At 37.3% G+C, this 24802-nt stretch overlaps 2 protein-coding genes and 2 pseudogenes across 2 annotated transcripts; all 4 read right to left on the bottom strand.

Moving 5' to 3' along the window:
- Positions 1–312: 312 nt before the first annotated feature.
- On the bottom strand, positions 313–4144 carry LOC117908944 (annotated as a pseudogene).
- A 1430-nt stretch (positions 4145–5574) lies between these two features.
- Positions 5575–7944, bottom strand: LOC117909119 (annotated as a pseudogene).
- A 2083-nt stretch (positions 7945–10027) lies between these two features.
- On the bottom strand, positions 10028–23944 carry LOC117909118. Its single transcript, XM_034823019.1, has 21 exons — positions 22677–23944; positions 22214–22339; positions 21997–22118; positions 21686–21896; positions 21302–21539; positions 21073–21223; positions 20677–20955; positions 20467–20609; positions 18391–18450; positions 18078–18270; positions 17849–17953; positions 17661–17757; positions 17368–17501; positions 16695–17081; positions 12026–13373; positions 11848–11955; positions 11544–11758; positions 11216–11426; positions 10900–11137; positions 10625–10772; positions 10028–10542 (listed from the first exon to the last, which is right to left on the bottom strand). The coding sequence occupies exons 1-21, from the start codon at positions 23878–23880 to the stop codon at positions 10234–10236; spliced, it is 6027 nt and encodes a 2008-aa protein (XP_034678910.1). The 5' UTR covers positions 23881–23944; the 3' UTR covers positions 10028–10233.
- Positions 16465–18307, bottom strand: LOC117908950 (translation initiation factor IF-2-like). The gene is made up of 5 exons (XM_034822814.1): positions 18078–18307; positions 17849–17953; positions 17661–17757; positions 17368–17501; positions 16465–17081 (listed from the first exon to the last, which is right to left on the bottom strand). Exons 1-5 carry the CDS (start codon positions 18225–18227, stop codon positions 16662–16664), a joined length of 906 nt encoding a protein of 301 aa, XP_034678705.1. The 5' UTR covers positions 18228–18307; the 3' UTR covers positions 16465–16661.
- Positions 23945–24802: the final 858 nt, after the last annotated feature.

The raw sequence follows: 24802 nt of genomic DNA, 5'->3' as shown, positions 1-24802 counted from the left end.
TGTAAAATGGTTCATTCTTAGTGGATTTTTGGAGGTGATCTTGATCTATGAATGTAGGATTCAAATCTTGGATTCAAACCATGTAAATTCTGCTTGTCTTGCTCTGTTTTTCTGATTTCTAGTATTTTTTTTTCTGTCTTCTTATATTGGTGTTCTATCTCATTTTATTGAGGAACTTAGATAAAACCTCAACAAGATATATAATATATCATGTCAAATTCAAAACAAATGTGGGCAGCAAGGCATTGACTTGTATGAAAAAATAAGATTAGCCAATGATAAATTCATTTTAAAACCTTCAAGATAGTGTCATTTGATTCAAAGATGACCTGATTTCAAGATGATGTCAGGCATCTTAGATTTGTAGACTACAGTACATTCATCAACTATAGAATCTAGATATAGAGTTTCAGAAACAAAATACAATATTGGAATGCCTTATTAGAAGTACAATGCCAACTTTAAAATTGAAGAATTCATAAGTAGGAAGACAGACACAAACCTAGATGCAGCAGTGTCTCATAAAACCATATTCTCTAACATAGCCTTGGTGCATGCATCCTCTATCTAGCTTCTAGTGTTGTTATAGTTACAGCATTTTCTGTGCGGTGTCCTTCATTTATATCAGGACCTCTTTCTATGAAGAAACCAGGCTGCTTGGGTTGAGGCAATGTTATTTCCTCATTAACCAACATTAAGACCACTGATGACATTGATGGCCTGTCTTCTGGGAGTTTTTGGATACATAGTAGACCAACTCGGATGCATCTTAGTACTTGAGATTCAACATATGAGTCCACCAAACATGGCTCCATCAGTTCCAAGGCTCTGTTTTCATTCCACAGTAACCACACCTAAAATAATTGCCAACCATATGTTCAACTTCATGAATTAAAACCGAGATAAGTGAATGTGGGTGGGTGAAAAATAGAGATATAATAGCTTTTAGTTATTTCAACCTACATGTCCCAAAAGATTGTGGTAGTGATCTGGATGACAAAACCCCCTGTTCTTTTTGCCACTTACTATCTCTAACAAAAGTACACCCAAACTGAAGACATCAGATTTCACTGAAAATTGACCATCAACTGCATACTCTGGAGACATATAACCACTACAGAAAAATATCAAATTTTGAAGTACTTAGTAGTTGGAAATGATGAATACATTGTCCTCATACATGATTATAGAACTTACTACGTTCCAATTACTCGCTTTGTTTTGGCTTCAATTTGATCTCCTCCAAAAATTCTCACTATGCCAAAGTCTGAAATTTTTGGGTTCAGCTCGCTGTCTAGTAAGATATTGCTGGTTTTGAGATCTCTATGAATGATTCTCAATCTGGAGTCTTGGTGGAGGTAAAGAAGACCTCATGCAATTCCTAGGATAATGTCCAAGCGCTTTTGCCAAGGCGGTAAGACACGTCTCATCCGGTCTGTACAATATTTTATTCCACATAAGCATAATATCTAGAGATGACTCTGTTTAGATATAGAAAACTAAACTACATGCAAGAAAACAACTTTAAGTAAACAAAATAAGCCAAATTAGATGGAGGGGGTTAGAGCTATAGACCAAAAATAAAGTAGTCCAAGCTTCTGTTGGGCATATACTCATAGATTAGCATCCTTTCTTCCCTTTCAATGCAACAACCCAAAAGCCTAACAAGATTACGGTGTTGAAGTCTGGAAATCAAAATAACTTCATTCTTGAACTCTTGAAGTCCTTGTCCAGAATTATTTGAAAGCCTCTTCACTGCTATTTCCTGTCCAGTTCCCAGTGTGCCCTACAGGTTGTCAAACAGAAGTGTCAAATGATAGCATTCATCATTTTCTCAACCTGAAGACCATATATAACATTTATTACCTTGTAAACGGGACCAAAACCACCCTCTCCGATCATATTTGCAAAAGAAAAGTTATTGGTGGCACTTGCCACAGTGGCTAGACTGAACAATGGTGACTCAAATTCATCCTTCTGTATTTCTGGACCTGTGTCTTGGGCAGAAAATATACAAGTCTCTAAATCAAAGATTGCTCTTTTTACAAAATATTGATAAGGTGCAGAGTATGTTTACCTCTTTTCTTCCATCTCTTCATCCAAATTATACACCAGAATACCAAACCCAAAATGAGCACTACAGAAGCCATGGATACAAGCACCACAATCACCAGATGTTTCCTCTTTTGACTGGAATTGCGCCTTGATTCTAGAACACATGAACAAAGAAATCAAATAATGCAGTAAAAGGATTTCCTGATTATTGGGTACAACTAATGGTATAACTTCTTTATGGTCTAAGGTTCATTTCATTTTTAGCATACCAAAATGTGATGCAAGGACCCAACTTGCTGGCACATTGATTCCTAGTTGAGGAAATGAAAAACAGAGTTCTATGGTAGAAAGCTATGAGCATAAAGCACAAATACCTAGTTCTGAGGCTGGCATTCGGACATAGACCGTTTGCTCACTCTCCTTGGCGTGGAATTCACGGACATCAATCAAATTGCCAAACCACATCAAGCAGCCGCTGCCTCCTTTGCTAATATTTGAATTAGCATAAGCGGTGCAAGAACAGTTCTTCAAGCACTCAGCCCTACACTCCTTAAGGGTCATCCTCTTGTTTACCCAAAAATCCAACAGGTCAGGCAATTTCACACCTTTAACTTCTATAAACCCTTCTCCTTTTTGACAATCCAATGGCGTCCTCCTAATGCATCCACTGGTCCAATTCAGAAACTCCCATTCATTCTGTGACTTTGGAACAAAGCCATCCAAGCACTCACAAATTGGTGTGTTTCCTATTCTGCAAAAGCCATTAGCACCACAGTGTCCATAATTGTCGCACAGGTCATTCTGTACTGTATACATTATGGCCCACTCAGTGCTACTTTCGCTCAATACAAAACGATTGATTGAACCCAGTTCATTCAGCGTCAGTCTTGTTATGCTTAAATTGTCTTTAAGCTCATACAGATAGTATGCTTCATCTTCATTGTATACAAAAGAAGTTTTAAAAGCCTGGTTTGTCATCACTGCAGTACCACTAAACCGGAGTCCATTCCATGGTCCTGTGCGGTACTTCTTCTCTGATCCCTTACGAAGAACAATTTGAGGCAGCCCAACCTTATCAATTCTATAAGTGAAGTCTCCAGGTGACGGGTCACTGGCGTTTCTCCATGATGTTACATACCAGTCCTGGCCAGTTTTTAAATTCCATCCCATCTTCATGCCTGGTAGCGTTGTGTCACATGGAAAATCAAAGCTTTGCCATAAATAGTTTTCTGAATTTACATCACTTGCGTCTCTAAGAACAAAGTTTCCAGACTCTAATAGCTGTGCAACTGGATTTTTGGGTAATCTTGAGGAAATTGATGACCAGATAGTTCTCTTTGTTTGGCCAAGGAGGATTAGATTTCCGTCACTATCAATACTTAAAACTCCATACCTATCTGTTATTGGCTTTTCCCTGTTTGCCACCCATACAATAGTGTTGGGGAATTTTTTATACCATATCCCTAAATACCGACTATTGGAATCACCTGGGGAAAAGAAGCCTAATTCAAAGCTTTGCCCTGTGGAAACTAAGGTCATGCCATCAACAAGGGATTGGTTTGGGGTTATGGTATCAGCTGCAGTGGAGGACCTCAGGAGCATTGAGAAAGAGATGGAAGTATAAAAGAAGGTGAAGAAGGAAAGGCTCTGCCCTTTCATTTTCCTTTAGACGGAAAGGATTTCAGCATCTGCAGGGAAAAATTTTGTCAAGCAACCTCTAAAGTGATCATCTAATTTCTATTCCCAGCTCCAAGTCAAGAATTCATTCAGGACCCAAATATCCGATCGAAGACGAGGAAAATTAAGATGTGAAACCAAGCGTAATGAAATTCACATGGTGCTTAAACCATGATTTTATAATCAACACAAAAAATTAGCGATAACACCTACCAAGAACAAAGAGAAAATGAAAAGGCGAAGGAAAGAAATAAGTCAACCTTACACCATTTCTGAACGTTCAGTTGATGTCTGCAAACTCCAAAATGATTGTTCAAAACTAGCCTTAACTTCAGCATATATGGGATCTACATGGGATAGAGATGGTATTCAAGTGTCATCTCTTTTTGAAGTTTATATCTGTCAACAGTCAACAATTAGTTCAGTAGCATCACCCAGTCAACTGTGACAGAAAGTCCGGCTCGTGGTGATGATTTTTTGAACTGCATTCAAACTGTTGAAGTGAATTGAGATTGCCCCACATAATAACTAGTTCAAGCTTGGAAATTAGTTAATTAAATTAATTTTAACGGGATTCAAATGGAAATTCTACAACTGAATGCATAACAATCTGCTCTCATGTTTTTGAGGAAGATGAAAAGGTAGGCAGAACACCAATTACTTTTTGGTCAAATCCATGCCAATCCATTTAAGGTGGGTGAGGACCAACTTTCCATAGGGAAAACAATGTCAATGTTGACACTAACATGGGGCAAAATCAACAGATAAAAGGCTGAACAATCCTTTGAAGCAAGGCAGATGCTCTTGAAAGCAAAATAAAAATAAAAAATTGGGAGAAAACATCGCAAGTTGTCTACTTATATACAAGAAAAACCCTTCAAAACTAATAGGATGAACCTGCACCCTCTATCAACTGGAGTGGACTCCTCGAAATTGCTTAGAACAAGAGGCCAACTTAGGAACCCAAGGCAAGGCCACTCGCTCTCTCCTTCTCAAATGCTTCAAAGTAATGGTAAATTATTGTGTCTGACAGCAAAATTCCTGCCCCTGAGCCAATTGCTTCCACGGGTTCAACGAGCCCTATCAGTGCAACAATATACATATTCCTGACGAATCCTGCCACTTTTAAGGAGTGAATGAGCTCTTTTTGTGAGTCTTCCACCTGATCCCCAGTCATCACCATCTGTTGTTCCTGAAATCATCAGGAAGAATATATATAGTAAAATGAGGCTAAAATGATTCAAATGATGATAACCACTGGTAACTCACATACAAGGTCTAAATTTCATATACTGTTGAGCAAACCGATATGGTACAATGAATTGTTTCCCTCTAAAATAAAAATATGGATGTTGACATTGATTGACAGTTAGTGAGTACAAGGGTCAGCCCAGACAGAAAGGAAAATCCATATTTATACAAGCATCAGTCAGACATTGGCAGAACTGGACTCACATATATAGCCACTGCATAAAATTTTCAGACTTGAGTAGTTGGAAATCATGAATGGATTTTTCTGGTTTATGAATATAGAACTTACTATGTTCCAATCACTCGTTTGGTTCTTGCTTCAGCTTATCCAAAAATTCTTGCTATGCCAAAATCTGAAATTTTGGGATTCAGCTCACTGTCGAGTAATATATTGCTGGTTTTGAGATCTCTATGGATGATTTCTAAATCTACAGTCCCAGTGGAGGTAAAGAAGTCCTCATGCAACTCCCATGACAATGTCAAAGTGCTTTTGCCAAGGCAGTATAGTGCTTCTGTACTTATCTGCACAGCATTTTCATCAACATAACTAGGATTTCAGTTTTGCTTCCTTGCACATATAAGAGGACTATGTATAGATTCAGAAATTTCATGATATGCAAGTAAAGACAACTTACGAAAATCAAACTAGTTACAATAGATAAAGGGTTTAGAGGCTTAGATAAAAAATGAAATAGTCCAAACTTTTGTTGGCCATATACTCGTAGATTAGAATCCTTTCTTCCTTTTCAATACAGCAACCCAAGAGCCTAACAAGATTTCGGTGTTGAAGTTTGGAAATCAGAATGACTTCATTCTTGAACTCTTGAAGCCCTTGTCTAGTATTATTTGAAAGCCTCTTAACTGCTACTTCTTGTCCCACTGGCAGTGTGTCCTATTGTCAAATATAATTGTTATATGATAGCATTCGGCTTTCTTCTGAACTCAAAGATAGAATACAACCTGTATTACCTTGTAAACAGGGCCAAATCCACCCTTTCCAATCATATTTGTGTAAGATAAGTTATTAGTAGCACTTGTAACAGTAGCCAGATCATACAGTGGTAACTCCAGGTCTTCCTTTTCTGTGTCTGAACCTGTACATTCAAGAGTAACTGGATTTTGTTAACCTTTAAAGCAGTTCCTTCAACAGAAAATTAACTATAAAAATATACATGGCACATTTCATTTGGGAACCTATACTAGGGATCCATGTTAATCTAAGGAAACACCTGTTTTCTCTGAAAATTTTTCCCAGGAAATCAGGGGATAGCTACAAAGTCCTTTTCACATGGACAAAAACCAATTCTGAGAATTGTTTTGGGCACATAGTATATTAGGCTCTAAATCAAGCATTTAGTTTTTTTTTTTTATTTTTTTGAAATGTATTATCAGCAAGGGTGCAGAAATATGCTTACCTGATGCAACCACCAAAATCAGCTAGTGTTTCTTCTTTTGATTGGAACCACCCATCAGTTCTAGAATATAAAACAGAGAAATGAAATCCTGTCTTTAAACGAGTTCTGATCTTAACACAAATCCTAAGTATGATAAAGACTCTGAATTACTGGCCTAATGGCATCATTCAACCACTTTTCTAGTAGAGAAAATACAGTAGGGGCTGAGGTCATAATGTGGTTTTTTTGTGAAATTTTTTGTATGATGAGCATAAAATAAAATTACCTAGTTCTGAAGCTCATATCCAAATATAGATAGTTTGGAAAGAATTATCGATGAACTATTGAATATCAATCAGATCTCGGAACCAGATCAAACAGCCACTGCCCTTTCTACTAATATTTGAATTGGTGTAAGCAGTACAAGAACAGTTCTTCAAGCACTCAGCCCGACATTCTTCAAGGGTCATCCTTCGGTTTATCCAAAACTCCAACAGATCAGGCAGTTTCACACCTTTAAGCTCTAAAAACCCTTCACCCTTTTGGAAATCCAACAAGTTCCTCCTATTGCATCCACTGGTCCAATTCAGAAATTCCCATTCAATGTCTGATTTTGGTATGAATCCATCTAGGCACTCGCAAATTGGCCTTCTGTCTATTCTACCAATGCTGTTAGCACCACAGTATACATAATCGTCACACAAATCATTTTGCACTGTATACATAGTTGTCCACTCAGTGCTTCCTTTACTCAGACACAAGGCGCTGGAGCAAACTCAGTTCATTCAAAACCACTCTTGTTATGGTCGAGTTTTCACTAAGCTCATAAAAAATGTACAATTCATCTGCATTCTATACAAAAGAAGTTTAAAAAATCTCTGACTTTCGTCTGTTAGACCACCAAAGCGAAGTCCATTCCATGGTCCGCTACGGAACTCTTCTCTGATCCTTTTTGAAGAACAACCTGAGGCAGCCCAACAATATCAAATTTGAGTGTAAAGTCTCCAGGGGAAGGGTCACTGGCAGTTCTCCAGGATGTCAAATATTGCTCCATGCCAGTGCTAAAGTTCCATCCCAGCTTCATGTCTGGCATTTGTGGGTTGTAGGGGCCATCAAAACTTTGCTACATATAGCTTTCTGGATTTACATCACTCTTTTCTCTAAGAACAAGGTTTCCAGATTCCAACAGCTGCACAACTGGATTTTCAGTGGCTCTTGTAGAACCCGATGACCAGATAATCCTCTGTTTTTTATCAAGGAGGACTAGACTTCCATTGTTGGCAATGGTTAAAACTCCACGTGACTCCGTGACTGAATTTTCCCTGTTAGCCACCAAAACAACGATGTCCGGATAATTCCTGTACCATGTTCCCACATATCGGCTCGTGGACCCATTTGGAGAGAAGAAGCCTAATTCAAAACTTTGGCCTGAGGAAACCAAGGTATCACCATCAATGAGGGATTGGGTAGAATTTAAGGTATAATTTTCGGTACAGAATTCTAAGAAGATTGAGAAAGAGATCGAAGTGTAAAGGAAGGTGCAGAGAGGATGGCTCTCCCTCTTCATTTTTCTTTACGGAGGAAACAATGCAACCCAAAATTTCATCCAGGACTCAAAAGTCAGACCACTAAAGGGAGCAGGCATGTAGTTTCAGGAGATGAAAAATCCTTCCCAGAAAGAAATCTTCTCAGAGGGACTGGGCCGTTACTCAACTTGTCAGTAATGTCAACTTCATGACAAACTTCAACACACAGCATTGACAATCTAGTTAGTCACTGAAAAACGTCATTTCAAACTAGGATTGATGCATGTAAGGGGTAAGGCTGACTATGGCTCTCAGAATTAATTACATTAACATCCATTTCTTGTTTTCGTGGGTCCCTTTTGGAATATGATTCTTTCATTAAAGTTGACTTGACTTTGAGGAGATACCGAGAAATGGGATGTTGGAAATGGGTTTTGGATGCCAAGTGGACCGACTCCATCTGACCCAATATTTTTTAAAAATGGAATGAGCAATTTTTGGGAGTATAAACTTTTTTTTTTTTTTTTTCTAAACAAGAGAAGCGAGTTGCCTTCCTAAACTTTTATATGTAAAAACAAAGGTTAAGGCTCTTGTCTAGTGAAAATTTTGAGTGGTTCTCATATTTGTAGTTTCATTCACAACCTACGACATGAAACAATCAAATCTGAATTCTTGGGCATCTCTGAAAGTAATCTGAATTTTTTTATCAACATGGGAATACAGCATTACAAGTAGAATACCAAAAGTCATAACAAGGACAAAGTAGAACTAATTAAGAAACTTTGGCATTGTTTTCTTTTCATGCCTGGTAGATGTGTGTTGCATGGGAAATCAAAGCTTTGCAACATATAGCTTTCTGGGTCCGCATTGCTCTGGTCTCTAGGAACATTTCCATATTCTAATTGCTGCAAAACTGGATTTTCAGCCACAATTGAGTGACTAGCTGAGCAGATTATACTCTGTTTCATCAAGGAGGAGTAGGCTTCCATTGTTACCTGTTCGAACCACATAAAAAGATGTTCGGAAAATTCTTATATCATATTCCCAAGCATCAGCTCTTGGAATTGCCTGATGAGAAGAAGCCTAATTCAAAGCTTTGGCTTGAGGAAATGAGGGTCTCACTACTGATGGATTCTGTTGGAGTGTAGGATTAACCAAACAAATTTCTAACCTACTAGTTCATTAATGTGGATCCACCACATTTAAGGAGAAGGTTGCAGGTTTATTGCTCCAAATTGACCCATTAATTGGACATGGTGAGTCCACCATTAGAAGTCTGAAAATAAAGAAATGGTACCTCATAGGCCAAGACTCCACATCTAAAACTTCAAACCTATTTGAGAAGAGAATGTCCAAAATAATATTGCAGGGACATTTAGCCGCTGGGATCTATTAACCAGATCATTTGGTAGCAGCATGGTTATAAAAATATGAACCAGATGGATTTTATACGAGGTGCACATGTTCATGGATTTATGCGTAATTCATCATTGAATAGTAAAGACAAAATTTGTTGCTTGTAGTTTGCTCTGCGGGAAAGTGGCATCTCAAAAATAGAAAGGAATTCATCTTCCATGATTTTGCAAAAAGTGGAAAGCACTAAAAACCCAAACTAAAAATATTTCCATGATACAAGAACAGCAGAAGACCATGTGACTTTGCACAAAAAGATGGTGAGTAAAAGGCAGAGCTTGTAGTGACACATTAAAATGGCCCTCTTGATAGGTTGACTCCTAAACAATTTGTTCTGTAACATGTCTGGGGTTTTTTTCTATCATTCTTAAGTCATATGTTGATGTATTGCTTGTTATATAAGCACTAACACTAACTGCACATCTCTGAGAAGATGATGTGAAAGTATGTCTTAAACTTGCCGTGTTATGGAAAAATCAGTACTCAACCAAAGGCATCTTCTCTATTTAACATATATATATATATATATCATGTCAACTTCATAGTACCGAGGAAAGACCTTGATACTTTGTCGAAGGTGGCAAACCAACTTCAAGCAAGGAATTAAGAGAATTAATCATGAAAATTAGGAACATTTTTCTCTTCTTCATTGGTCTGATAGAAAGTGAAAGAGAACATGATGAGAAAAAAATCACTACAGAAGTTGCATCATTCTGATCAATAATGTAATAAATAACTCTTTGACTGTTGATATAACAAAGTCTCTTTCTTTATCTAGAAAAAGAATGCCTACTGAACATCCAAGGAGAAACTATAAACTGGTGAAAGATGCATATGGCAACTAAGTAAGCAACTGTATATAGGAAGAAATATAAAGAACTAAAACTTAGACATTTAGGCCATTGAGGCTCGAAGAGCTATCGAGCTTCCATAACTGAAATACTCAAACCATTTGCTGAATAAATTTCAGGCCTGCTCATGGATGAGCGTGGATTTTCCATGCTCCTTACAGTTGAGAAAGCAGGGTTCTTGGGAGAAGGTAGAACAGCAAGTTCATGGGTAAGCATCGAGACTACTTCCGACAGGGTTGGTCTATCAGCTGCAATTTCTTCAACACAAAGGAGTCCCACATTGATGTACCTTAACAGCATATACTGAGAGGACTGGCCTTCCAACATGGGATCCATCAAATTTATAGCCATATCGCTTTTCCACAGTTCCCATGCCTGAGCAAAAAAGAAATAATTAGACACAACATAATCCATTAGTAGACAACATTAAGTAAAGATATACATTTGAGTCACTTACATATCCAATAAGATTAAGAGTGTCACTATTATAAAAGCCTGTATTCTTTTTGCCACTCAGGATCTCCAACATCAAGACTCCGAAGCTAAAGACATCAGACTTTGTGGAGAAAAGGCCTTCCAAAGCATACTCAGGGGACATATAACCACTAGATTTTATTATTCCATCACATCAATTAGTATCAAAATAAAAATACTCTTGACATATAAAAAGCAGAAAATATCTGTCTGAAGATGGTGTGTTTATGATCTTAGAATTTGCTATATGTTACTTACTAGGTCCCAACAATTCGATTTGTGTTTGCATATGACTCGTTTCCTCCAAACATTCTCGCCATGCCAAAATCAGATATTTTGGGGTTCATGTCATTATCCAGTAGGATATTACTAGCCTTCAAATCTCTGTGAATTATCCTTAATCTGGAATACTCATGGAGATAGAGAAGCCCTTGAGCAATTCCTTCAATAATACTGACGCGCTTTGCCCAATCTAACTGGCCTCTTTTGTTTGGATCTGCATCAATTTTACGTCAACTATAGTAATAGGAAGTATTGAATATGGATAAATTTATAATTATGTGAAATCACATACCGAAAAGGAACGAGTCCAAGCTTTTGTTGGGCATGTACTCGTAGATTAATATCTTTTCACCTTGCTCTATGCAGCAGCCTAAGAGTCTAACAAGGTTCCTGTGTTGAAGTTCAGCCAAAAGCACTGTTTCATTTTTTAGTTCTTCTAGCCCTTGCCCTGACCTCCTTGAAAGCCTCTTTACTGCTATTTCTTGTCCATTAAATAGTTCACCCTGCAATTGAAATCATTAGTCACATGGATAGGTATGCACCTCAAGTTGCATACACCAAGCAAAATGTACAAAAAAAGTTCCGGTTTTCTCAATTGTTTCAATTGATAAAAGTGCTACCTTGTAAACAGGTCCAAAGCCACCTTCTCCTAGCTTATTTTCAGTTGAGAAGTGCTTTGTTGCTGCAGATACACTTGCAAAGCTGAACAATGGCAACCAAGCATCCTTGTTCTTGTCTTTTCCAACCCTATTTCCCTCATGGAGCTCATTCTCAGTAGCTTTTGAACCCACACCAAATTCATATAGTAATATATCCTGGCTTGTTGTCATTTCCTCTGTTTATACAGAGCAGAAAGAAAATTTAAGTGAAATTTCAATATAGACAGTTGCTCCTGTGCTGACAGTAGTTTGGCAAAAAGTTTACCTCTGTCTTGGACTCTTTTCATTCGTCGGTAACAGATGTAGGAGGCCAAAAGAAGCAACAGTACAGCAACAACCACCATCCCTATAGCCCACCGTGGCAGTTTGCTTTCTGAATTCAAAATTAATCTTCATCAGAGATGGTTAACTTAGAAGCAATCCTGATAAATTAAAAGACATACCTCTGGAATTTTGGAGCTCAGATGCAGCAAGTTTAAGATATAGTGTTCTTCCATCAGGATCCTTTTTTGAAAGTTGTTGCAAGTTCAGTAGAATTCCATCCCACATTAAACAACTGCCATTATGAGCATAAGCATTGCAAGAGCACTTGTTCAAGCAAGTCATTTTGCACGTTTCTATAGACTGTGTTTCCAAAATCTGAGGGCTCTGAGGAAACTTCACATTTGCCATTTCGAGGAACTTGTCTTTCTCACTATTAACAGAAGTGAGATCATCACACTGCAAGGGGGTTCTCCTCACACATCCATCTCTAAATTGATTCTTCATCCAATCTCCTGTAGAGTTGGGTCTAAAACCATACAAGCATTGACAGATAGAAGTGGTCTGATTATTGCAGCTGCTAAAAGAACCACAATAAGAATAGTAATCGCATCCAAGATTTCTTGGTTGAGACCAGAACAGAGTCCAGCTCTGCAATCCTTCAAGCCACACCAGGTTCTTGATGTTTCCAGACACATCTATAAGCAATCTAGATATAATAGAATCATTATACAAAGAATAAGTGAAGTATGCCTCACTCATGTCTTCAAAGTAGCTGTAATTGTAGGTATAGTTTAATCTCATTTCAGGAACAGAACTGAAAGCATGCCCATTCCAAACCCCACTACTCCAAACCATTTGAGAATGCCACATGATGACAAATTGGTGTGTTTCAGGATCCATTTTCAGGGAAACAGGCCCTAGGCCTGGGTCCTCTGCATTTTTCCAGGATGTAAGTGACCAAACTTCTCCGGTCTTTCTGTTGTATCCAATCTTCATACCTGGAAGGAAATTATTCGAGGGATAATCAAAGCTCTGCCACAAGATATTTGAGTTTCCATTTCTCAATATAAGATTGCCGGAATCCAATAGTGTGGCACTGACATTCTGGCCCAATGAAATGTTAGTCACCATGTATGTGACTCTGCCATCCAAAATCACAAGGTTGCCATTGTCATTGATGGTAAGACTAGGAGAGGAACCAGTTATTGTGTAATCTCTGTTGGCAACCCATACCACCGTTTGCTCTGAAATTTTCTTATACCATATCCCCACACAATAACTTGTGGAGTTTCCAGGTGAGAAAAAGCCTAATTCAAAGTTCCCACCTGCAGATATGATGGTATCTGTGTGTCTGAGCATTTGTCCGCTAAAAATCGTATCAGGGGCAGCATCAACAGCACTGGAGAACTGCAAGCAGAAGGAAGAGAAAATCAACAAGAAAATAAAAGGAGAAATTTTCTCATTTAACTTGTTAGCATCGCTGTAAGCCATTCTGCCTTGTGCAGAAACCTCAGTCCTTGATGATTTAAGTTACTCAGATGGTCGAATTTTCTTCAGCACCATGAGGCGGCCATGATCATTGACGGTGACTTTGATTTGTTGCATCTTTGGTCATCACAGCTTCCTTTGATATATTATCATTTTGGCAAAGACTTTGACATTCTTCTTTGACTTTTCAACCTTGCAGTGTCCAAGATGAACTCATAAACTGCTCTTGAAGATGCTTCCTCGTATGTTTCCCTTTGCATAGAAATAATTCGAGTTCAGTATGAACTTGAATCAATTATTAATTTCAAGTTCTGATTTAATTAAGTTTTAGATCATTAAAGATCAGGCAGTCTGTACAACTTTTTTATATCCTAACAGATATTGTTTTCCTTGCTTGAGGGCAAACAGACCAGCCTCTTTTTTCTACATTACCTGCCCACCCAACCTTTTCCTATTAGGTTCCACCAGCCTTTTTTTCTTTTCTTTTTTTTTTCACTAAGCATGGAAGTTTGACAGAGTAGTCTACGCTGCGGTTTCCATTCTGCTTCCGAAGACTCAATCATGTGGGGTTGCAAGTATTATTCAATACACACAATGGGTGATCTCAAACCAGGATCAAATAACATGAGGAGGAGAATTCTTCCATGTCTTGAGCAGACACTGCTGCAGAGAATATAAAGTATAAGTTAACAAGGGCAAGCAAAGACTTATAGGTTGTATGAACACTAGCCATGAAAATAAAGCTGCTCATCTGAGACCATGTGTAAGTGTTTCAGGCTACTATGTTCTGATCCCCCTCTCCAAATTCTTTCTAAGCCAAAAGTTAGATATCTTAGGGTGCAGTTCACTGCCTAGTAAAATATTACTTGTTCTGAGATCTCAGTCAATGAATCTTAATCCACAGTCTTGGTGGAGATAGAGAAGCCTCTTGAAATTCCAGTAGGAATGTCATCAAAGAACTTTTTCTAACAAGATTAAGAGATCAAAGACAAGAAAGGGGAAGAAATTGTCTTTTCAAAGTGGATTTGTACATTGGCACATGGACAAAAGAAGCATCATGACACAATTATAGGGCCACTGCTGTTGTAATCAGCAGAGAAGAGTTGTGTTTATAGACATAATTTTGGCCATAATTCATCAGATGGGTCTCATGCCTGAAACAAATTCTATCAGTTAATTGGAATGTGGGGTGAATTGAGATCATGGAGTGCTTAAAACCCATCTAATTGACTCAAGATGTGTCTTACTCTTACCCTTTTGGTGCTGTTGAATTGGAAAAATTGTCAAGTCATTATTCACTAATGCCATCATTAGTTCAACTCCCCTTCAACATTGTCATGTCATAATAACATAAATAGATCATTTATGTACTATTAAAATTAAAATTTAAAATAATTATTAAATTAAAATTATTTATAAAATGATTAAAAAGATTAAAATATTCATGTTTTTACATTTGATAAACCCGGTTAAAGGCAATTTTGAAAGAGTTAGAAGTCTTTCTTATAGTTGTTATATAAATTTTTAAAAATCAAGAAAATCATTTAAATAAAAATTACTAACAAAAAGACTTTAGACTAAATGGGTTTTAACCAGAATCTTTCAGGTAAACTCTAAATCATAATGATAATTAAATGTAAATATATGAGTATTTTTCAATTTTATTAAATAACAAAATGATAATATAATTATTAAGAAAAATTTTCATATATCAATAAAAAAAAATGAAATCAAATTTTATTAGTTATCTCAAAAAGTGAATTGAACCGATTTGATTTACAAATTCAATATTGATTAATGCTTTAAAATGGCTTAAGAAATAAATCCAACCAAGAGTCTCCATTCATCATTAAAAGAGGGGCCCAATGGGGCTGTTAGGGAAGATTTTGTTGACACTGACTAATATCCTATAATCCTAATTGCCAATGAAGGACCTCTTGGAGCACTTGTTGCTCTAGAGATGTCCCTATCCCTACCCTTTCGATTTTTCTATGCCATTTGATCTTTTTAATACTAGTTAATGCTCAAAAAGTGAACTAAACATTAATATATGATTAGTTTATTATTGCTTAAAAACCTCAACAAGCAAAACGAACCAAAGGTTTTGATGTTTTGGTTCAATGTTGGTTAATGCGTAAAATGGCTTAGAAAGTGTATTGAACCAAACATGACTAGTCAACAATGCAATTAGTCCTATACATTAGTTTGATATTTAAGAACATTGTATATAAGTGAGCTCCCATATTTTCTTCGATAATTGCTATATTTAAAAGCAAACGTTCATGAGGTGAAAACAAAAAGGATATGATCTTAGTGATTTTAAAATAAAAGATTTAAGTTCTACTTGAAAAGTGAAAATCATTCTAAAAAATGGTTTTTTAGGAAAAAAAAAATTAAATTGTTTTATGATGTTTTGTAAAATAAATGTTTGTTTGAGAACCTAAAATATTTTTTTAACTGATTTTTATTTTTTTAAATATGTTTTAAAAATAAAATTTATCCATACTACATTTTAAATAATTTTTCATATTTATATAATTATTTTTTAAAATATTGAAATTTTTTTTGTTGATTGCTAAACTGTATTTTCTGTTTTTTTTAGTGAACAAAATATTATTTTAAAAAATAATCGCCATACAATGACATCACCATTGCCTTCATTCAACCAAAAATTTTAAAATAAAAAGAATTCAAAAGTCAAAATAAATACTTATTTTTTTAGACAATTGTAGGTACGTTATACAAATACTTGAGTATTTTTTGAACTATTTGGAAAAAGAGAAATAGAAGATCTTTTGAAAATATGGAACTCTCAATCCAAATGTTGAAATACTTAATTTTATATAACTTGTTAATTTAGACCAAACTGTTTATAGGTGAAATATTGATATTCATAGTAGATTTCATTGATTGGTTGGAATCGGTTTGAGGGAGGGAGTATTTTTTTGTTTTGTCTTTTTTTTTTTGGGCGTTTTTTAGCTACTGCTATATACATTATGTGTACTTTGGTTTACCCTTTTTGACATTTTTAATACAAATCTCATTTACTGATCAAAAAAATTATACAAACATGTCATTGCATGCCTAAAATGCAAATTTATTAAATGAAAAAAAAAAACAAGCGAACATGCAAAGTATTGCTTGTTTATTAAGATTCACTTTCAAATATTTATTGTAAGCGCAGCCTATATTATTGAAAAATGATACGAATTTGAGTATACATGTATGTGTTTGTTGTAACAAAAACTCAAGATAAGACCAAAAATTAAGAATCGGATTCAATTCAATGATGACACTGAGATACTCTCATCCACAATACCAAACGCGCTATATTATGCAGCAATATTGGCAACTACAAACCCCTTTTGGAGTTTCTGGGTTGCTTGGGCCTACCGCCTCGCCCGTTGAACCCGGTGGGCCTGAGCCTGGTGGTGCTTCACCCCCTTCCTGTGTCCCTGAGTCTGTTGGTCCTGTACCCTCTCCCTGTGTCCCTGAGCCTGATGTTCCTTCACCCGCTGCCCCGCCTGAGCTTGGTGGTGCCTTTCTGTTTGGTCTAGGCGAATATGGTTGAGGATATGGTTCATTCCTCATCCTACCTACCCTCGGTGGGGTGAGTCTCGGTGGACCACTAGGTTGTGGAGAGTCTGGCTTTGGTGCCTCTGAGCTCATCACCTCCTCCCCTGTGTATTGTGCCCCTAGTTCCTCCAGGCATTGAAGTCCACCGTCCTGACATGTCCCATTTGGTTGCTGAGAAAAGAAAAGAAAATAAAAGAAAACTAAGAGTTTGTTTTCTTGGTTTGCGACCCAGAAAGCAAAAGAAGCCAAGGGAAGTATCAAGGCACAACAGCTTTCTTAGCTTCGGTGTCTGAAAACCAAACGGATAGAAGACATATCTGGTGCCAGTTTTTTTTAATCTTTGGAATTGAAAAAGGAAAAAGAAAAGGAAAGAAACTGATAATTAATGTAGGGATATATACATTGATTATTTGCAAGTTTTTTCCCAGCAAACTATGGCTGTTCTTTTATTGATTACCTGGAGAATGGATCCAGAAGAAGGAATTGCTCCAGTGGATTGAGAGGGTTGCAGCAGGGGCGACATCTTGGGGTGGGCATCAAGAAGTAGTGATGCTGGTATTTTGGATGGTTTCAACATGGTCAACCCCACATCTGCCATTGTAATCAAACTCTTCATTGATCAAAATCTCAAACCTTAAAATCTAAATGAAACCCAACTTTTTTTTTTCTTTTCCTTCATCTTCTTGGCAAGATCACAGGACAAAACAAAAGTCAGAAGAAAAACCATAGATGAATAAAGAGACTAATTACCGCTTGAAACATCTTGAACTGGCCATTTCAGTCCTCTGGGAATCTGAAGCTCCGATTGAAGTATCTTTCTTATGCAAGTTCCGAGTTTGGGTTCCATCTGCTCTTGATCAGACCACAGCAAGAAGTATGAGAAAAATGATTTGTTTGATTTCCCACTAACTTGTCAGAATTTGTAGGATTTATCTTACCAAGAATCCATGCACCAAGAAGGTGTCGTCCCCCATCCTTGAAGCAATTTTCAGAAAGCAGATAGCAAATGGTTTGAGATTTTTTTCCGCATCTTCCACCTTTCTCTGTACAAAGAAGTGAAAGAACATAAAAAATGCATGCATTCAGAACTAAAAAGATTATGAAAAAACAAAAAACAAAAAAACAAAAAAAGAAGTGAAGATTGTTCTTATTAATTATTGGCGTCACCTTTATGATTTCACGGACGTGAAGTTGAAAATTGGGATTCTCCAAGTGGTCTTCAAAGGCCACATATTCTTCTGGTACTACGTTGATGTATTCTTGGAGATCTTGATCTTTCCTTGGCAGTGGTGAAACCTGCAAAGGGTGGAAGTCCATCTTCTCGGTGATCTTGGTGTTTGGTTCCCGAGAAAACTTATAGCTGAAAATCACTTCTGAGTCCTAACTACAACACCAACTATCTCTCTCTAACTGGGTATAAGTTGGTTGTTGGGGTTTTAGGGGTTATATATATAAACGGCCAAGTCGGCGGGAAATTCACCTGAGTCTAGCTTCTCTACTCTTGAGTGTTTTGCCGCAGATGGCAGTGACCAACCAAATGCTGCCACATAAGCAAAATTAGTTATTCCAAAATTCTTAAATCAAAATTATCTGTGACAAACCAAGATGCAAAATTTCCTCCGTTTTCTACGCCCTCCATCAAAACGCATCGTTTTGGTCACTTTAAAGCTCAGTTCAAATGCGCACTCCATTTTCTCCGTTTCCTCTACAGAGTAAAACGCATCGTTTTGAATAAAACACATGCCCAAGTGAAGGAAATCTTCCACAACCAAATGGGTTCATCACCCTACTCTCTTTGCCACTCTATGATTTAAGAAATTTCAAACTTTTTGAAACCCAAATGACCCAATCTCAACTTGACCCATCTTTTCATTTTTGAAAGCCAACGAACTTCAATTCTATAAGTGAAATCTCCGATAGATGGAACATCAGCACTTTTCCATGATTTTAAGTATCGTTCTAAGCCAGTCTTTAAGTTCCTGCCTATCTTCATTCCTGCTAACATTGTGTCTGTTGGATAATCAAAGCTCTGCCATAAATAACTCTGAGAACTCTCTTGAATGCCATCCCTGAGAAGTAGGTTTCCAGTATCTAGGAGCTGTGCAACTGGATTTTCTGCTACACTTTGTTTGATTGAAAAGAGCAAGTTCTCCACTATCGGTGATGGTTCAAACCCTGTAAGAATCTGCTATTGGGTCGTCTCTGTTTGCAACCCAAACAACTGTCTCTGGGGTACTTTTGTACCATATTCCTAAGTACCTATTCTTTGACTTTCCAGGAGAGAAGAAGCCTAGCTCAAAGCTTTGGCCTGAGAATACTAAAGTCTCACCATCACTTAAAGATTAACTCTTAGCTATAGCATCAATGCAATCAAGAATTCAAAGAGGATTAAGAAAGAAACCAAGGCAAAAACGAAGGCAGCGAAGATATGGCTGTCCGACAACATTTCTATTGCAGATAAGAGAGATTTTAGAAGATAGATGAAAATATACAGGTATAGATCATGAACAAGTGAAGTCTTGTTTTTATGAGGGGTTTAGGAAAGATAGTACTTTTCACAGATGGATCAAAACAGCTACAAGTGCACCATGTTTGTGCAGCTGTAATATGCCTGCAACATAAGAAATATCTTGTGGAGTAAGAAACTTTATTCTGTGCTTTGCTTTTTAAATTAATTATTATTTCTGAAACATCCTTAGTTCTTATATGGGGACCAAATATTTCCCCAATCCTTTCTCTTGTAAGGTTGAGAGCTGTCACTATGGTGCTCCCACTGTGTACTAACTAATTCAGTCAATATTTTCCAAAAATCTTTGATGTTTTCGGGAAACATGAAAAAGAAGAGGTTTGAAATATACAGCATGGTGAGATATATTAATTAGATTAATTAGGATTATCATGTATTGCAAGGAATTCTTTTATGAATTGTTGGTTCCAATAATACTAACTTGAAGAAAAATCGTCATTTGGCATGATGATTCTTTGTGTGTGTGTGTGTATGTGTTTTTTGACATAGGAGGCTTCTAACTGAAAGGCAAGCCATTCACAAAAGCTACCAAAGATAAATTTACAAATCCAAATAAACCTTTGACCTTGCCAAAATGAACTTAAGAAAGAACTCTTTTAGTTTCATGTTGAGAGATCTTGAAGAAGCACATTACCTACTGCTGAATACACTGTAATTTTCAGTATACTTTTAAATGTTCTTTTTACAAAGAGACAACAGAATTCAGATGAAGTCATCTGATTCTAACTTATCTTTATTGATTTTCAATTCTTTTCCCCATTTGCCTGAAATTATTCCAAGCCATCATCCTATGGCTTTATAACAGTCGCAAGAAGAAGCCTTATTTGACTAGTTTTTACTATCTGATCTGCATTTCCTATTAATATTTCAAAGGATTTTAGACCTTCAAAAATTCTCGAGATAATTGAAATTAAATGGTTAGAACCGGATTATAGTTTTGTGTACAGTCAATCATATAAGCCCTATTCATCCTGAAGAGAAAAAGCAAAAATGAGAGAGACAGTAGCACATAAGGTGACTGTAGAGTACATGTTCTTCTGCTTATTAACAACCTGATCCAGAGGGAATCTGAATTTAGAAATTCTACTAGTGAATCTTAAGTTGCAGATTACAGTGCCCTGAGCCGCAACAGAGGAACCTTTGAAGCCTGTTTTAGTCAGAGAAGCTGGCACCTGCATAAATAATTCACTAAGCAGATGTTTGAATTCTTTATCTACCTTTTATTATTGAGATGGTTACTGCATTTTCTGAATGTAACTCTATCTTTGCTGACATTGTATCTGTATCCTCTGAAGATCTTTCTGTGAAGAAACCAGGATGTTTAGGTTGAGGCAATGTTGCTCCCTCATTACCCAACATGAAAATCACTGATGACATTGCTGGTCTGTCTGCTGGAAGGTTTTGAACACATAGTAAACCTACTTGTATGCATCGTAATACTTGCGATGCAACACATGAATCTTCCAAACATGCATCAATTAATTCCAAGGCCTTGTTTTGTTCCCACAGCAGCCATGCCTAGAGAAAAAAATCATATTTATTGTCTTTCACAAAAGGCAGAAAAAGCTAGAGAGTAGAGACAAATTGAGAGAGAGAGAGAGAGAGAGTAAACACCATTGCGTTCTTTCTACTTACATGTCCCAGAAGGTTATGGTGGTGATCTGGATGAGAGAACCCTCGGTTCTTTTTACCACAAACAATCTCTAGTAAAAGAACACCAAAGCTAAAGACATCAGATTTGATAGAAAAGTGCCCATCGATCACATACTCGGGGGACATATAGCCACTGCACCAACATTTTCAAGTATAAGTTCTTTGAAGGGAGAAATTCCGTTTTATAAGATTATAAGGGTTTATAACTCACTAAGTCCCAACAATTCTATTTGTTCTTGTTTCCATTTCATTCTCTCCAAAAATTCTTGCCAAGCCAAAGTCAGAAATTTTAGGGTTTAGATTGTCATCCAGTAAAATATTGCTCGTCTTGAGATCCCTGTGAATTATTTGAAATCTAGAGTCTTGATGGAGGTAGAGAAGCCCTCGTGCTATCCCCATAACAATCTCGCAGCGCTTATCCCATGACAATAATGCTCTTCTGTTTTGATCTGCACAATACATTCACCTTTATAAAAGTTTTTATTTGGCTTAATTCATTACTTAGATGCGTAAATTGAGTTGAACACGAATGAGCATATTATGGGTGATCAAAAAGTGAAACTAATCCTAGTAGATAGGGATAAGAAGCTCAAACCGAAAATAAAATAATCCAAGCTTTTGTTAGGCATATATTCGTAGAGTAATATTCTTTCTTCTCCTTGAATGCAGCAGCCCAAAAGCCTGACAAGATTCTTGTGCTGAAGTTTCGCAATCAAAACAGCTTCATTCTTGAACTCTTGCACACCCTGTGCTGAATTCTTGGACAATCTCTTCACTGCAACTGCTACTCCTTCTGGTAGATTGCCCTGCAAAATATGATGTGTAAGATGCAGATATTTTTCTCTTCTTTCTTTTGAAATCATTTTTGGGTTACCAAGATGCAATGATGCATAAGAGGGCGCATACCTTGTACACAGACCCAAAGCCACCTGCTCCAATCTTGTTGGTGTTAGAGAAGTTATTAGTAGCAGTTGCAATGGTGGGCAAGTCAAACAAAGGTAACTCTAAGTTCTTCTTGCTTTCCTGGTCTGTTAAATGGGATAATAATTTACAAGCTGCTTTTAAAGCACTACCACATGGTTTTTCTTTCAATAAAATCACCAAGGTGGATAGGTATGCATACCTTTTCCCATTGTTCTCTTCTTCCGAAATAGAAACCAGACTGCTAAGCCCAAGGTGAGGATTCCAGAAAAGGTAGATATAACAAGGATGATCACTAGTTTTTTCTTCTTCTGATTAGTGTTTAACCCTGGAACAGACAGTAACAAGAATGAAGTAACCATTTCCCCAGATTCCCCTGTTTCTTCAGAAAATGAATTGGATGTTTGCTTTCTGCTTGTTAGGGTTTTTACAAGTCAGTTCATCATTAGTTAACTTGAATCCTAACAGCTATGGTTCTTCTGGAATATAATATAGGGTCTTGGTTTTAACTAGAATATAATCTTCTTGTCAAATTGAATCTCTGACTTTGGAAGCTAAGTAATTCTGCATCTTGATTTACCAGGATAACTTAGGGCTTAGGCTATTGGAGACAACCCCAATAGCTTACAATCAAAAAGCGATTTACAGAAAATCGAGTGTCTTACCTAGCTCTGAAGTGTGCATGCGGATATAGATGTCCTCCGGATGTTTTTCTGAAGTTAACTCTCTGATATCAATCAGGTCCCCAGACCACATCAAACAGCCACCGCTTCCATTAGGATTTGAGTAAGCATATGCATTTGAGTAGGCATATGCTGTACAAGAACAGTTGTTCAAGCACGACACCTCACACTCCCTACGGCTCACACTATTAATCACATGAGAATCTATCAAGTCGGGCAATTTCACCCCTGTAACCCTTTGAAATCCCTCTTCACTTCGGCAATCCAAAGGCCTTCTTAGTGTGCATCCACTAGATCTATTAAACACGTCCCATTCTTCTTGTGATTTTGGTGTGAAACCTGTCAAACACTCACAAATCTGCAGCTTGCTAATTCTGCAAATACCATTAGCACCACAATGCCCATAATTTTCACAATGGTCATCAGGAATTGAGTACAATTCAGCCCATTCAGAGCTCCCTTTTTTCAATACCAGACACTGGAGGATACCTGAATATTTCAATGTTACTCTTGAAATAATCTCATTGCTGTTAGACTCATAGAGGGCATATAACTCATCATTGTTGTAAACATAAAATGCTTTGTAAACCGAGTTGTCCATCACAGGAACACCATTGAATTGAAGTCCATTCCATGGGCCGGTACGGACTTTTTTGCTTGATCCCGCACCAATAACCATGTAAGGCAGCACATTAATACCAGATCCGAAAGAGAAGTCTCCAAGAGATGGATCATCAGCACTTTTCCATGATGTCAAATTTCGTTGTAGACCAGTCTTTAAGTTCCATCCCACCTTCATGCCTGGCAGCATTGTGTCTGATGGATCATCAAAGCTCTGCCATATATAGCTTTTAGAAGTTTCATTACTACCGTCCCTGAGAACAAGATTTCCAGTCTCCAGGAGCTGTGCAACTGGATTTTCTGGCACCCTTGACAAATTGGGAGACCAGATTACACTCTTTGACTGGTTGAGAAGAACAAGTGCGCCATTGTTGATGATGGTTAAAACTCCGTAAGAATCTGCAATTGGGTTGTTTCTGTTTGCAACCCATACAGCTGTCTGGGGTGTGTTCTTGTACCATATTCCCAAGTACCTGTTTTTGGAGCTTCCAGGAGAGAAGAAGCCTAGTTCAAAGCTTTGGCCCGAGGAAACTAAAGTCTCACTATCGCTTATGGATTGGTCCATCCTTATGGAATCAGCTGCAATACAGAACTCCAAGGGAACTGAGAGACAGATCCAGGCACAAAAGAAGGCCAAGAAAAGATGGGTCTCCATCTACGTTTCTCAGAGATGAAAGAAATACTTCTATACACTACTTAAAAAAAAAAAGTACTGACGTTATGTAGGTTTAAGGGCTTAAGCATTTCAATTGGAAGAACTGTCTCGACAGGGTGACTAGGAATTTTCCAAGTCCAATGAAAAACAAGTTACTGAAATATAAAATTGTAGTCTTCCTAAGTGTTCCCTAATTGAATTTTTCTTTTTAAAAAAAGGAAGTCAGAAGATCATACCGTCTGAAATGAGTTTGTGTCATAGGGCCTGGAACTTTAGCATCTCAATGGTTGCTTGGCACGCCAATCTTGATGTCTGGTTTGCCTCTGTTAATTTGATAAACATCTATCTCCATTTACCTGAATTCATTCCATATTAGTCCTAAGGAAAGAGCCTATGTACTCTGGAGGTGGAGGGTAGTACTTTTTTCAGTTATAATTTCACAGGATTATACACCATAAGACTGGTGAGAGGTTTGAACAAAATTGAAGTCTCTTAAACAATAAAACATTAATTTTGTACAGATTGATTAACTGTATGGGATACAGCAGCCTTGAAACAGGGACGGCAGCACCCATCACCCATTTCTGTGTCATTGTCTGGGAAGATTCACCCTTAGTTTCCTTTCTGAGTAATAATCCATCTGTTAATCTTCGCCTTCTTTTGCGCTTGATTTGTCTTCAATATTCTTGGAATTCTATGCTTCTAATCTGATAAAACAGTTGTCCACCTACGTCATAATCATCACATGAACATGAGGTAGAAGATCATAGTCAAATGCAATGGTCTTACCTACCCTAGGTGGCAGAACACGACCGCAATTGCCTTCCCTAAT

This window comes from Vitis riparia, chromosome 19 (assembly GCF_004353265.1).
Source record: "Vitis riparia cultivar Riparia Gloire de Montpellier isolate 1030 chromosome 19, EGFV_Vit.rip_1.0, whole genome shotgun sequence".
Taxonomy (NCBI): Eukaryota; Viridiplantae; Streptophyta; class Magnoliopsida; order Vitales; family Vitaceae; genus Vitis; species Vitis riparia.
The sequence above is the reverse complement of the archived record's forward strand: the minus strand, read 5'-3'. Positions and strand labels throughout refer to the sequence as shown.